The following is a 15237-nucleotide window of genomic DNA, read 5'->3' as shown; positions in this document are numbered from 1 at the left end:
TCTAACTATTTCTTTTAATGATCATATCTCATTTGACCATAGCCAGGAAAGGTTGCCTGATTTTAAGGACCTGTGTTTGATTATACTGATAATCCAGGATAATTTCTCCTTCTTAGAGCCCTTAATTTAATCACACCTGCAAGTTCCTTTTGCCTGTAAGGTAGTATACTCACAAATTCTGGGAGTTAGTATCTTTGGAGGACCCTTTCTCTGGCTACCACCACATTCTTAAAGAATCAAAGAATGTGTGCTACATGAGAGGCAGGTTTTTTGCTAACACCACAAGGGTCTCTAGCCCAATAAGTTTGATAGTAATCCTTGCTACAAGTGTAATGTTAATGCATAACAACTTGAGGTGAGATGAAAACGTTTGAAAGTGGTCTGTTTTCTCCTGCCTTTCTCTGTATTTCTTGCTCTGCTCAGGCTCGCGGGCATTACTTGGGTGTTTGGTTTTCAGACTAACTTGATGAATCCTGATAAAAAATTCTTAAAAGGTGGGTTGTATGTTTCAAATTGATCCATTTGTAACTGTTCTCAAATCATAAGAATTGCCCAAGATTTTTCAGTGCCAGTGTTGGAGCGCTGCTCCCAGGCATGATTTAGTTGCATAGCATGATCGTTTAGTTGTCATCTTACATTGACAAGTTTTTATCTCCATAATTCCAATGTGCAAAGTCCAGAAACCTGATTTGTAGAATTGTTTTTGTTGTAGCACTTTAAGATATGTTTATACATTTGATACCAAGAGGCCTACGTGATGTGGGGCATATGATGGTGAACAAGGAGGTGTTTGCTGTTTGGGGTTTACCAGTATCACTTTTTTTTGTTGTTGTTGTGACAGGGTCCCACCCTATGCCCCTGAGCAGAGTGCAGTGGGCGTGGTAGCTCACCGCAACCTCAGACTCGGGCTGCGGGGACACCCAGCTGCCTCAGCCTCCAGAAGCCGCTGGGATTACAGGCGCTCGCCACGGCGCCCAGCTGGGTTTTTTCATTTTTTTTTTTAGGAGTCGGGGTCTCACTCTCACTCAGACGAGTCTCAAACTCCTGAGCTCGAGCAATTCTCCCTCATCACTTTTTAATAATTGGCACAAAATAAAATTTTTTTAAAAATCAAAGAATATTTTAAGCATGGAAGTAGAACAATGTTTTCATTTATGTCTACTTCCTTTCTGTATCATTTCTAACTTTGGAATATCTTTGTCATTTTTACCATTCTTCCTTCTCTTAGCAAAACTCATTTCTCACTTGTATTTAAAATAAAATAAAATGAAGGATAAAAACCATTAATGGTTCTTTTATCTTATTCTGATTTTTGATCCTGATAACTAAATAAGTAATCAAAGTTTCAAAAATAGTCATTGAGAATTCCGTTCTTGGTGGTTTTCACTTAAATGGCCCTTCAGTTACTGCGAAAAATCTTCTGGCCGGTTTAAGTTTTGTGGTAATCCTACTAATTTCACATAGTTTATAAATAAGCCCACAGTTAACAATCTTGGGGTTTTTTTTTTTCCTTCTTTTGGTGTGGTTAATAAGTTTCGAGATAATACATGGTACTAGTTTTAAGACTTTCAGCCTTTGGGAAAAGCCTTTTCTTTGAAGTAGTGTGATATATTGAATCAGACATTGATCTAGGAATCAGGAATCCTATTACAGTTCTCGTTTATTTGCTAACTAGCAGATTGACTTTAGGCAAGTACCTTACTTATCTTGGTCTTAATTTATGGAATAAAGGTGTTGCTTTAAGGTCCATTTCCTGATCTAAAATTCTAATGTTTTTATTACTTCAAGACAAACATCTTAGGCTTTTTTGTGTTAGTCCTAACAGGGTGATTTTGTGTGGGTCTCTTGATAGGTCTATGAAGATTGGGATTGCTTTAAAGTAAATGATATTCTTGAGCTATATGGCATACTATCTGTGGATCCTGTGCTTAGTATACTGAATAATGATGAAAGGTGAGTCTATTTGCTTCCTTTTTTGGGTAATTTTAAATTTTGTTATAATTCTAGACTTTTAGGAAAGTTACAGGATAGTTACGAAGAACTCCGTTTTTCCCTTTTACCCAGATTTACCAGTTATCAATACTTACACCCCATGTGCTTTCTCATTCATTAATGCTCTATGCACACATTTTTCTGAAACACTTGCAAGTACATTGCAGGCCCTTTTCCCCCTAAATTCTTGGCAGGCCAGGGCTGGGGTCGAACCTGCCAGCTCTGTTCTACGTGGCTGGCACCCTAGCCACTGAGCTACAGGAGCCAAGCCAACCCCTGAATTCTTGAGTGTTTCCTAAGTGCAAAAATTTTCTGTATATAATCAGTATAGTAGTAAAAATTAGGAAATTTCCTGTGAATACATGACATACTAATCCATAGTCCTTACTTAACTTTACTAACATGTCTCAGTCGTGTTCTTTTTTGTACTCCTCACCACCTATCCTTGCTCAGAGATCCACAGGATAACTCATTGTGTGAATCTGAAATAATCTTCAGTCATGGCCTTGACGCTATTTGGGACGAGATGGGGAGGATACGTTGAGATTCTGTAAATAACATTCCGTTTCTCATTAAGCTTTCACTAAGTTATTTCAGCCTCTGTTGATGATTTTTACTTTAATCAATTCTATGTTGGCAGTGGTCGAACTAGGTCATTCCTTCTGCATTTATTTTCTGGTATTCTACTGTAAGAGATTTCTATTCAAGTAATTAATTTTTGCTGTCAGCATGGACTGATGGATTTACTCAAGTCAGTATTGTTTATTTTGAGACTCAAATTTTCTCAGATGTGGCAAGCAGGCTCTGGGTCCTTTCTTTTATTTAGAGGACCCTATCGTTGTTTAGCATTTATTTTCTTGTGCGTTAAGCTGTCTCATACTTCCAGTCCTATGAGTACCGATTTCTTCAAGTGGGGACTTTTGTTTAAAAACCAAGATCTAAGTGGTAGGTATGTTCATTGGCCCTTGTTAGCTTTGCTTTTAGGCCCTTTTAGCAGACATATACACATCCGACCAGACACATGTATACACATTTATGAACACATGCCTGTCTATACAGGAGTTCATAATGTGTTTGTGATTCCAGTTTAGCACCACAGATATTGTTCTAGTTGTCTTCCTTTATTTGTAACTCTCTTTTCTAATAGAAACTTGACTTTCATTATCCACAGTATATCATTTGCTCATACCACTAGAAAACAAAAATCTAGTAACAAAAGTTAAGTGTTTGTTGGAAGGGGCTTCCCACCCACCCCCAATCTTACTCTGTCACCCTGGGTAGAGCACAGTGGTATAACCTCAAACTGCTGGGCTCAAGCCATCCTCCTGCCTCAGCCTTCTGAGTAGATAGGACTGCAGGTGCGTGCCACCACACCTGGCTAATTTTTCTTATTTTTTGTAGAGATGAGGTCTGACTGTGTTGCCCAGGCTGGTTTTCAACTCAGGCAGTGATCCTGCCTCGGCCTCCCAAATTTGGTGCTGAGATTCATGATTCTTATCTGAATCAACTATTGCTGTGTTACCAATTGTCTGAGTCATTGTTTCTACATTTATTTTTTGGCGTTCCTTCTACATTTTTTTCCAGGTGAGCCATTGTGCCTGGCCTCGTTTTTATTTTAGAAGGAGGCTTCTATAGTTAGAGGATTGTGTTTCATGGTTACTTGGTTTCTCCCCATTCGGTGTGATTGCATTATATATTTCACATAGGTCCATTTGTGTCTGATTGCATTGCACTTCAGAGTTTTTTCTCTACCCCTGTTGTTTAGATTTTTTTTTTTTAGATGTGGGAAACATTATCATTGTTACCAATCAAAATTATGCAAAAAACTGTCAGAAGTATTATTTCCTGCTTCCCCCATCCCTGTTTGCCTAGTCCTACCTGGCCTTCCCAGGGAACCTTTATTCTCAGTTTGTGGTTTATCCTTTAATTTTTTTTATTTTTTTTATTTTTTTGCAAAAATAAGTAGATCCATGTATATTCTGTTACCACCCTTTTCTTCTATAAAAGGTGGCAGAGGATATATACTCATATTTCTTTTTTTATCTTAACAATATGTCTTGGAAATCCAGATCTTCTTCGTTCTCTTTTATTTTGAGATTTCCAAAATTAAGGACTGATGTTCCCATTCTACAATAGAGTTCCCTTGTTGAATACTGGATATTTATCTTGGTTTGTGTATAAGAAGAATTTACATTTTTCACACTAAAAAGAAATAGTGCAAAATAAAAATTTTAAATAACTGTAAATAAACTTAAATAGCAATCCCTTAATTATAGTATATAAGATTGCTGATATTGGCAATTTATGGTTATGGTGACTTCCTGCTTCATTTACTTCATCACTGAGGCAGCTTAGGTTTAAAAGCACAGACAGGCTAATGACTTAGGTTGGGATCCTCATTTGGCCACTTATTAGTTGTGTGACCTTTGACTTGGTTTCCTCATTGTGAATAAGTATAGTTGTGAGATTTTAATGAATTTGTGTAAAGCCCTGAACATTGTTCATCATATGTTATATACTATGTAGAAGGTTGTCATTGTTGTAGTAAAAGAAGATAGTTGTATGAATTTATTACTCTAAAGTCTATAGAATCTATAAAATTTAGTCATTAGTGAGCAGTGCCCGTAGCTCAGTGGGTAGGGCACTGGCCACATACACCCAGGCTAGCGGGTTCAAACCCAGCCCTGACCAGCTAAAATAACAATGGCAACTGCAACAACAACAACAAAAAAATAGCTGGGTGTTGGTGGCGGGAGCCTGTAGTACCAGGTCCTCGGGAGGCTGAGGGAAGAGAATTGTTTAAGCTCAAGAGTTTGAGGTTGCTGTGAGCTGTGCCGCCATGGCACTCTACCCAGGGCCACAACTTGAGACTGTCTCAAAAAAAAAAAAAAAAAATTTCGGCTTGCGCAGTATGGCCATCGACGTTTGCTAGCGCTCGCTCCACTCTCTGTAACGGGGAAGCTGCGGACTGCAAGAGACTGAACTGTATCTGCCTCTATTTCCAACAGACTGACATTCAACTTTTGCTCACAAAAAGAAGCCAGGGAAATTTTATTAGTCCTTTTTTAAAAAAAAAGTTAATGTAAAATTATAGCAAAAAAAGGAACCTGAACTTCAGTGACACAGCTGGAACAATCTGCAGCGGCGGGAGAAGAGGTTTCATTTAGTTGATTTTCTGTGGTTGTTGGCTGTTTGCTAGTCTCACAGTGATGGAAGCTGCACATTTTTTTGAAGGGATGGAGAAGCTGCTGGAGGTTTGGCTCTCCCGGCAGCAACCTGACAAAAACCGAGGATCTGGGGATCTTCGCACTATCCCGAAATCTGAGTGGGACATGCTTTTTTTGGGGGGGACATGCTTTTGAAGGATGTGCAATGTTCAATCATGAGTGTGACAAAAACTGACAAGCAGGAAGCTTGTGTACTCAGTGAGAGTAGCATGTTTGTCTCTAAGAGAGGTTTCATTTTGAAGATATGTGGTACCAGCCTCTTGCTGAAAGCACTGGTTCCCCTGTTGAAGCTTGCTAGGGATTACAGTGGGCTTGACTCAATTCAAAGCTTCTTTTATTCTCGTAAAAATTTTATGAAGCCTTCTCACCAAGGGGACCCACACTGGAATCTCCAGGAAGAAATAGAATTTCTAAATGCAATTTTCCCAAATGGAGCAGCATATTGTATGGGACGTATGAATTCTACTGTTGGTATTTATATACTCTGGATTTCCCAGAGAGTCAAGTAATCAGTCAACCAGATCAAACCCTGGACATTCTGATGAGTGAGCTTGACCCAGCAGTTATGGACCAGTTCTACATGAAAGATGGTGTTAGTACTGCAAAGGATGTCACTCATGAGAGTGGAACTCGTGACTTGATACCAGGTTCTGTCATTGATCAATCCTTGTGGGTATTCAATGAATGGAATGAAATCAGATGGAACTTACTGGACTATTCACATTGCTCCAGAACCAGAATTTTCTTATGTTAGCTTTGAAACAAACATAAGTCAGACCTCCTATGAATGACCTGAGCAGGAAAGTTGTGGAAGTCTGTTCAAGCCAGGAAAATGTGTGACCACCTTGTTTGTTTATCAGAGTTCTAAGTGCCACACAGTGCTTTCTTTGCTCCAGAAGATTGAAGGCTTTAAATGTCTTGATTGTCAGAGTGCTATGTTTAATGATTACAATTTTGTTTTTCCCAGTTTTGCTAAGAAGCAGTAACAGCAGCAGAGTTGATTAAGAAAAATGATGCAAAAAAAACTCAAAAAAGAGAACACATGTAGAAGGTGGTTGGCTGCTTTCTAGATGTTAATACCGGGGGCTGTGCTTTCCGTAACCACCACCTTGTAGTTGCAGAAAGCCCTGGATGTAATGATAGTGTGATCATTTTGAATTGTATGTGTTATTATGTCGAGACTCAGGTATCTTGCATGAATACCGTCTTCTGTGTTTAGGTGGTCTGTGCCGCTCTTGCTGTGAAACTGAAGTGCATGTAGAAAAAACCTTTTACTATATGAAACTTTACAACACTTGTGAAAACAATTCAATTTGGTTTATGCACAGTGTAATATTTCTCTAGGTATCCTCCAAAATTCCCCACAGACAAGGCTTTCGTCCTCATTAGGTGTTGGCCTCAGCCTAACCATCTGGGACTGTTCTTTTAAATTGCTGCCAGAATTTTACATCCAGTTACCTCCACTTTATAGAACTTAATCTTTACTAATGTTACTGGGACAATTTCTACTTCATACTGGTGTTTTTTGCAACAGGAGTTATTAGTTTTTCTTCCACAAGTTGGGTCCTCTTAAAATGATTCCAGTTACTTATTTTGCATATTACTATTTTAAAATTATTCGTCTGTGCATTTAGACTCCTGTAACTGATTTCTTCCCTCACCACGGTGTCTCCCGCAAGCCCTCCAAATAAAGCAATACACTGTCAACACTGTGGGTTTATATGCAAATCTTACACTCCATGTGGGGAAAGGGGGAAATAGTCCTGGGCTTAATTTTCTTATAAGGGCATGGGAATTTGGCCTCCTTTTATGGTATGGATTCTTTTGGATGACAGTCAAAAATAAACTACTCCAGTGCTGATCAGCAAGGAAGACCCACAGAGAATTATAGGTGGAGATTAGGGTGTATTGGGTGAACTGTGGAAATCATATGTAATTCTGCACTTGTCAGCAAATGAGATTAGCCTTTACTAACTTGCAAAGTAGTAAATAAAAGGGTTTTTATTACTAAGATGATTACCAAGAAAGTTTAGCATGAAGTTTATACTATATTCAGTAAGTCAGATCAGCTTGGACCATTGATGTTAACTTTTACTTTAGCAGCCATTTCCACCAATAATACACTGTAAACTTTGGTTCACAGCAAAATCAATGTCTTTTTCTTCTTGTGACCTCAAGTTCTGTGACTTTGTGATGCATGTGAGTGTTCTGACTTCCTGTGTTCTGTTACCACAGAATTCACAGGATGAAATGAGCAACTGCCTAGAATGAGAATCATCCAGGTTATTCAGACAAATACCATGAAGCAGAGTATATGAACGAGTGAATAAGTAAAACTTACTAAATTCTAAAATACTCAGTGGGAAATGACTAAAACAGAGGCTTTCAGGAGTTGGCATCTTTTAACTATTTGCAAATACTGTGGGATGTAAGCAACTAAGCGCACAGCACAGTTGACAGCATTTTGTATTTCTTCTCACTGTATTTTGGTAATTACTGGATTGATACAGTGAGGTTTTGTTGCTTCCGTATTTATAAATGAAACACCTTTTTTTAGTGTTTCTAAACATAAAATCTACTTGGTTTGAAATCAAGCGGTATGGAACATTTTTGACTTATTTTAAGCATGTTGATTGAAAGTTTCATTGAGGAAGTTTTCAGTCAGTGTGATCAGTTGGATTCTGTAATGAGCCTAGCACCTAATGTTTTGGGGTGTTCTGTTTTGAGGACCAATGCTCAAAGTGATTTTGTTCTTGAACAGTATCCCAGTAGATCTGATTGTTGGCTTGAGGTCTGATTTTTTTTTTGCCCTAACAGATTTAAGAATTCTAATTGAGGGTGGCACCTGTGGCTCAGTGAGTATGGCGCTGGCCCCATATACCGAGGGTGACAGTTTCAAACCCAGCCCCAGCCAAACTGCAACAACAACAACAAAAATAGCCGGGTGTTTTGGCGGGCACCTGTAATCCCAGCTACTTGGGAGACTGAGGCAAGATAATCACCTAAGCCCAAGAGCTGGTGGTTGCTGTGAGCTGTGACGTCACAGCACTCTACCGAGGGCAACAAAGTAAGACTCTGTCTCAAAAAAAAAAAAATTCTAATTGAAAACCTGCACATTTGTGTGGGAAAAAGCCTAGGAAAGAGAAAACTAGATTGAAAAGTAATCTAAATTAATCTTAGCATGATAAAGGAGGGAAAGTTGTGGTGCCACAATTTCTCCCTTCATGGGTGTTAGACTTAAATCAGTTGAAATGTATTTCTATACCACAATTTAAGCTTCAATAAAAGTTTGTCTAGTGACATCAAAAATAAAAAATTTAGTCATTTGTTTTAATCATCTCACAATAAATGTATCATCTGCTAATGTATTCAGCAAATCTGAACATTTTTCACTTTATTTTTATTGCTTGTCTACTCACTATTCAAACACAGTATCATGCAAGAATAAAATTCGAGAAAAATAATCAGCAAGGTAGAAATGAGAATAGATTTTGGGGGTCAAGACACAATTAGAAGGACTTTACCTAACAAATGCAATCAGTGTAACCTGGTATCTTGTACCCTCAGTGAATCCCCAGCAATTAAAAAAAAAGAAAAAAATGAGAATAGATTCTCCACACAGTGAATAATAGATATTGGATCTCATTTGAGAGAAAGACCCCAGTTTTTGAGATGTGCTGTGAAGTATTTGATGTCTCAGCTGATAGTTAAAGAGTATCTGTATTTTGAAATAACCTCATGAGTAACATCCTAGTTCCTATTTATTGCAGTGATAGTAAGAAATGTTAATTGTTCTTAAAACAGTAAATGTGGCCTGACTAGCTTTAAATCTCTGTGATACAACATTTTACAGTGAGAAGCCTCTTTCTGTTCTTTAAGGACATGTACCGGTGGAAATATTCTTGACTTGAGTTCTAATTTTGCCTTGAGAGATGCACGTTATTTTTACATCTGTAAGTTGATGTCTCTCTAGATTGAAGCTTTATTATCTCTGCACAGGGACGCCTCTGCGCTGCTGGATCCAATGGAGTGCACAGACACAGCAGAAGAGCAGAGAGTACATAGCCCTCCTGCTTCATTAGTGCCAAGAATTCATGTGATTTTAGCTCAGAAGTTACAGCACATCAACCCATTATTGCCTGCTTGCCTTAACAAAGAGGAGAGCAAAACCTGTAAGTGTTAGTGGTAAAACCTACTGACTGTCAGCCTCAGTGTGTGTCTGAAGCTGCCTGTAACACGTGCTAATGTAATCAAAAGTCAGATCCTCATTTGACATAAGTTTCTCTAGTAATCTCATTTATTTGCTCCCTTTTCCTCTTACATTAATTGTCTTCATTGAAACTAGGCCGAAAAGAGTATACAAGCTGTCTTACTTTTAAGATTGACATCAGTTACTGACCAATATTTCAAGTCTATACTAGTCATCTACTGAATTACACTTTGTTTTCATAGTTACTTTTTATTGCAAGACACTTGCAAGGCCCTGGTGTGTGTATTCTGAATCTGGTCTCCCTTCCTCCTCCAGTTGTTTCAAGTTTCATGTCCGAATTGTCTCCAGTCAGAGCAGAACTGCTTGGGTTCCTTACTCACGCCCTTTTGGGGGATAGTTTGGCTGCTGAATACCTTATATTACATCTCATCTCTACAGTGTAAGTGCTGTATTGCTGGTGGGAATTAAGGGAGTTTGTTGTATGTAGAAAGTGGAAGAAAAGATTTTGGATATAATTTGTATGTTTTAGTTCATTAGGCTTCATCCGGGTGGTTTTTATTTGTACAGTGTAACGAGTGTGACATCAAATCATAAATTCCTTTTCATCTTTTCTCACAGTTTCTCATTTAGCATTTTGATTATGTCTCCTTAAATACTAGAGCCAAAATCAGATAAAAGGACCTAGCTGATGAGTAAAATGAGTTATATATTCTTTTTGCATTCTGAATTCTCTGTTTATATGTCCCAAGGCACTGCTTCTAAAAACTCAACAAGGTATATTGTGTGCACGTTTCACTCATCCCCTAACACTAGCACCTCACCCTCTTAGTCCACTATATTTCAAAACTAATGTACTCCTTTAATAAGTTCAAGAACATAAAGAAGAAAATAGAAATCATTTATAATCTCACTACTTAAAGATAATCTCGGTTAACATCTAGGTACCTGATCATCTTTGTTTTCTATGTACGTATCTGTATAGAGCTCAGTTATACTCTAAGCACAGATCTTTATCATATTTTTAGCCTTCAATATATATTAAACATTTTCCTGCCATGACGCTTTATGAACTTTGTAAGGGCCTCACAGTATTTCATATACAACCATACCATACAGTAACCATTTCCCTACATGGTAGGTTTTCCTAGTTTTTTTGTTCTGTATTGTTTGAGACATAGTCTTACTGTGTCACCCTCAGTAGAGTGCTGTGGCATCACAGCTCACAGCAACCTCCAACTCCTGGGCTTAGGCAATTCTCTTGCCTCAGCCTCAAAAGTAGCTGGAATCATAAGCGCCCGTCACAAATGCCCGGCTATTTTTTTATTGTTGTTTAGCTGGCCTCGGCTTGGTTCAAACCTGCCAGCCTGGGGTATATGTGGCTAGTGCTGTAACCACTGTGCTACAAGCGCTAAGCCGGATTTCCTAGTTTTTCTCTGTTATAATTAACATCTTTGTGCTATAAATGTTAACTTTCCATGGATGAGCTCTAAGATAGTAATACATAATGGTTGAGAGCACAGATTCTGCAGTGAAACTATCTGGATTCAGATCCTAACTGTCACTTCCTGGGTAGTAGAACATGATACATAAAATCTCTGTGGCTCAGATTTACCATCTGTAAGAGAAAGATAGTATCACCGACCTCGGAATGACTAGGGTTAAACGAAAAAGCTTTGAGAAGTCAGAATAGTCCTTGGCACTTAATCAGTACTTATACCTGCATATTGGCTATTATTTGTATTGCTGTTATTCTAATGAATAAAATAACTGGTTAGAATGTTCTGCTTTATTTTAGTGATAACATTAAGCTATTTTTTTTTTTAATTTCCTTTTTACCAGAAATCAGGAAGTAACTTCAAGATCTTACTGATTTTTTTTCCCCCCCTAGATATACAAGAAGAGATGTTCTTCCTCTTGGAAAATTTACAGTTAACTTGAGTGGTTGCCCACGGAATAGTACCTTCACAGAACACTTATATCGAATTATTCAACATCTTGTTCCAGCTGTAAGATCAATATAAATATGTATTATAAACATTGACACGCTAAACATATCCATCTAATTGCCTTTTGTTTACCCTAAACCTAAAAATTTGAGATTTTAGATCTCATTTAAAGGGGGGGAGGGGGACTGCTACATTACAGAGTTTAAACATCTCTCTCCTAAACATTTTATTTTTTTTTAATTGCCTTAACACAAATTTTCCTAAGTCCAACAATTAACACAATTAAAGTAACTCCCTCAAAATTATAATCTGGGTTGATGCCAATTTGTTTGTGCAGTTTAGTTCTTTATTTAGGTAAATTAAAATTTTAAATCTAAATAAACTCTAAATAATAGGAGCATAATTCTTTTAGCTGAGATAATAAATATCTTTAACTCCATTGCCTCAATTTTAATTCTTGTTTGGAAAGTTGAGCTAACTTTGTTTACCAGGCCATCTGGAATATAGTCTTTGTGTGGTGATACGATCTTGGGAAAGAGGGAATTGCTTCTGAGTAGTTGTGTGTCTGAAAATATTGATCACCTCTTTGGAAATTTAAGAGGTTGCAGTAGATCATTGAGTCAAATTTACTGTGTCTGTCAGTTCAAGCGATTCCTACTCTCCTCAGACTTACTTTACACTCTGAAAAAAAGTACTGATGGCTCAAAGAGTTACTTTTTAAATGTTGGTTATATCTACAACAATTTACTGCATTACAAGTTAAATGATAAAAAGAATAAATTGATTACATATAAGCATAAATATTTTTATAAAAGCAACATTTCCCAAATCAAAAAGAATTAGTGAAAAAAATGACATCGTTTACATTTTTGCAAATTTCTTTAATGTCTGAATTAATAGGAGTCAACTGGATCTGCATTCTGTATATTGTAATGTGGTGTGTTGACTGAAGTATATGCCAGAGAGCTGGCTTTACACAGATGAAAAATAGTGGTAAAGGAAAGACTATTTGAATAATCTCTTCAGATAACTGTGGATATTCTTTTTGATACTGTATCAAAACTGTCCTTATGGCATTTTCTTAAATATAATTGAAGTTTGGAATCTGAATTTTTTTTTTTTTTTAGATAGAGTTTCACTTTCTCACCAGGGTTGGCTGAGTACAGTTGTGCAGTCGTAGCTTACTATAACTCCTACACTCAAGCAGTCCTCCTGCCTCAGCCTTCTGAGTAGCTAGGACTACAGGTGTGTGCCACTGTGCCCTGCTAAGTTTTAAAAATTTTGTAAAGATGGGATTTCACTGCATTGCCTAGGCTGGTCTTGAACTCCTGGCCGCAAATGATCCTCCTGTCTTCACCTCCAAAAGTGCTGGGATTACAGGTGTGAGGCACCAGGCCAGCCTGGATAAAACTTTTCATACTCTGCTATGGTACAGTTCATTGGTTTGTCTTGCACATTGAAAGAATCTTTTATCTATGCATCTTTTTGACCTGATTAACCCTGTGAAAGGGTTTCAGCAATTCCTCGGGGGGGTTCTTGGACCACATTTTGAGAAATACTGAAATATTGTAAATAAATACTGTCCTGGGCACTCACTGAGTGTAAATTTATTTTACTTAAGTGCCCTGGAGAAAATAAAACCCCAGAAGAAAGAGGTGTGACAGTGCTGACAGTGGGCCCAGGTGTAGTGGGGGCAGGGAAGCCTTTGTTGACAGGGTGGGTATTCAGCAGTCTTTTTTTTTTTTTTTTAGAACATCTTAAATTTTTAATCCTTTCTTTACAGGTTACCTAGGCCACTTTTGATTAAGAAAACTGTAGAAAGTTAGTAACTGCCACAAGCTAATGCCAGGCGGTGGCACTGTCAGTTTTCCACAGAGTCCTGCTTTGCGGGGTGTCTGAATGCACTGCTTGGGTCTCTGCTCACACTTGCTGTAATCAATCGTGGCAGATTTTAGTCCACAGTTCGCTTTTCCCCATATTTCTTTGTAAACTCTTCAGCATTCTTTTTTTTTTTTTTTTTTTTTTTCTTTTGGCCAGGGCTAGGTTTGAACCCACCACCTCCGGCATATGGGACCGGCACCCTACTCCTTGAGCCACAGGCGCCACCCACTCTTCAGCATTCTTACAGAATTTTTTACGGTCCTTAGAGTATTCCTCAGCTAGGTCAGCCCGTAGGGGGTGCTCAGGCTGAGGGTCGTTCACCAGTGCTATGAGGGACTGGATTACTTGGTCGGTTTTGGTTGCTGGCTTCCAGTTGTCAGCACTAATTACTGGCAGACAGATCTGCCCTTTTTCATCCATGTTCGGGTGATAGATCTTTGTTTTAAATGTGATCTTCGGTGGCTTGAATGGGTACTCTGCTGGAAAGTTGATTTTGATTCTGAAGGCCCCCTTATCACATGGAGGGTTGTCAGGAACAATAAGCCCTTGCCAAGTCAATAAATTAGCTTCATCAACCTGGATGTTACGGAAGTTTTTCATTCCACATTTGCGGATTTCTTCAAGCTCCTTCATCAGCCCCCTGCTGGCCTCCATCTTGGATCTGGTGCTGCTGTATTCAGGAGAGTCTTGATGGAAGCACAGAAGCAAGCCAGATGGCTGCGGGGAAGCATCCATCCTATGTAGACAGAACAAACTCAAAGGCAGCCAGGCAGCAGTGTGCTTGGTGTGTTTGAGGAATGCCAGTGGAGAGGCCAGCGTAGCAGGTGTGGGATAAACACTGGTAAAAATGGGGAAGGTGAGATCAGAGTCGCAGCCTGGGGCCAAAACCTGTGCTGTGAGGCTAAGATTTAAGTAGCACACATATTCTCAGGATATGCATCACATATTTTTTTAAGTACGAAATGGTTTTCTCAGGAAGGTACTAAAGGTTATGATATGAGGAGGTATTTCCTTTTTATTCCACATCGCTTTGTCATATATTTTTCACTTTTACTGTATCTCATTCCCTTATGTCAATTTATGTCTAGCTAGCACCGAGAACTTTTTCTAAACACTTGCCTCTTAATTTTTTTTTTTTTGCAGTTTTGGCCGGGGCCGGGCTCAAACCTACCTCCCCTGGTATATGGGGCTGGCACCCTACTCCTTGAGCCCCAGGTGCCACCCTCTGATATTTTATTTAGTTTTCAAAATGGGTAAAGTGTGTGACCTGCCTGTGCCTACATGGCAGAGCCCAGGCTAGACCCCATGGGCCGTGCTGCTTTAGGGACTGTGCATTTCTGTTACAATGTGGTCTCTACTCTGTCCCCTGTCACTCCTCAGTGATGGGCTCAGAGTGTTGCAGAGGGAGATGTTGATGAGTTGACTAGATTCTTAACTTGTGGGACTGGAGGAGAAGGTGTCAGGCAGCCTGGGTGGCATAAGTTGTGAGAGCTGCAGCACCTTGCCACAGCTTGGTATGCTGTGCTCCTTGATTTTTTACTGACAAGTTTGTTCAAAAAAGTCTGCACTTTAGCCAGGTGTTGTGGTGGGCGCCTGTAGTCCCAGCTGCTTGGGAGGCTGAGGCAAGAGAATCGCCTAAGCCCAAGAGCTGGAGGTTTCTATGAGCTGTGACGTCACGCACTCTACTAAGGGCAACAAAGTGAGACTCTGTCTATAAAAGGCATTCAAAAAAGTCTACATTAGTTTATGGTGAATGAATATGATGGTAACTCAAAGAGAGTAGAGGAAAATTAAACTCTTTCCTTGTCTTGATGAATAAAATAAACATTTTGTTTGCTAGCTTATATTAGGTAAAAGGTGTTAGCTTCTGAATATTTGCATGTCAGTTGTCTGTCATTTGTATCATGGTAAAATAAAAATTCTTCAAGAATACTGAATAAGACGTTTGAAAATAAAGCAGCTCAGAATACATAATGAGATA

General features: G+C 38.7%; 2 protein-coding genes and 1 pseudogene across 2 annotated transcripts in view; 2 read left to right on the top strand and 1 right to left on the bottom strand.

Annotated features, from left to right (window-relative positions):
• The window catches only part of MCMBP (minichromosome maintenance complex binding protein), a 60348-nt gene that overhangs the window by 37709 nt on the left and 7402 nt on the right, over window positions 1-15237 (top strand). The window contains exons 8-11 of the mRNA XM_053583905.1: window positions 1853-1953; window positions 9219-9391; window positions 9745-9868; window positions 11318-11435. Coding sequence (XP_053439880.1) covers window positions 1853-1953; window positions 9219-9391; window positions 9745-9868; window positions 11318-11435 — 516 coding nt within the window. The remainder of the gene's footprint in view (window positions 1-1852; window positions 1954-9218; window positions 9392-9744; window positions 9869-11317; window positions 11436-15237) is intronic.
• Window positions 5202-6220, top strand: LOC128581295 (S-adenosylmethionine decarboxylase proenzyme-like; annotated as a pseudogene).
• On the bottom strand, window positions 13160-14528 carry LOC128582549 (ubiquitin-conjugating enzyme E2 L3-like). The gene is made up of 2 exons (XM_053586537.1): window positions 13486-14528; window positions 13160-13304 (listed from the first exon to the last, which is right to left on the bottom strand). Exons 1-2 carry the CDS (start codon window positions 13989-13991, stop codon window positions 13160-13162), a joined length of 651 nt encoding a protein of 216 aa, XP_053442512.1. The 5' UTR covers window positions 13992-14528.

The sequence above is a fragment of the Nycticebus coucang genome, chromosome 3 (genome assembly GCF_027406575.1).
Source record: "Nycticebus coucang isolate mNycCou1 chromosome 3, mNycCou1.pri, whole genome shotgun sequence".
In the NCBI taxonomy this organism is placed as follows: domain Eukaryota; kingdom Metazoa; phylum Chordata; class Mammalia; order Primates; family Lorisidae; genus Nycticebus; species Nycticebus coucang.
Note: the sequence above shows the minus strand (reverse complement) of the source record. Positions and strands in the feature narration are given on the sequence as shown.

What these genes read in the sequence shown, in the direction of transcription:
- LOC128582549 (XM_053586537.1), bottom strand. Translation starts at nt 13,991, where the DNA reads ATGGATGCTTCCCCGCAGCCATCTGGCTTGCTTCTGTGCTTCCATCAA. An exon ending in TTCTGTAAGAATGCTGAAGA is followed by an intron (nt 13,305 to 13,485) that starts GTGGGTGGCGCC and finishes GATTGATTACAG; the next exon opens with CAAGTGTGAGCAGAGACCCA.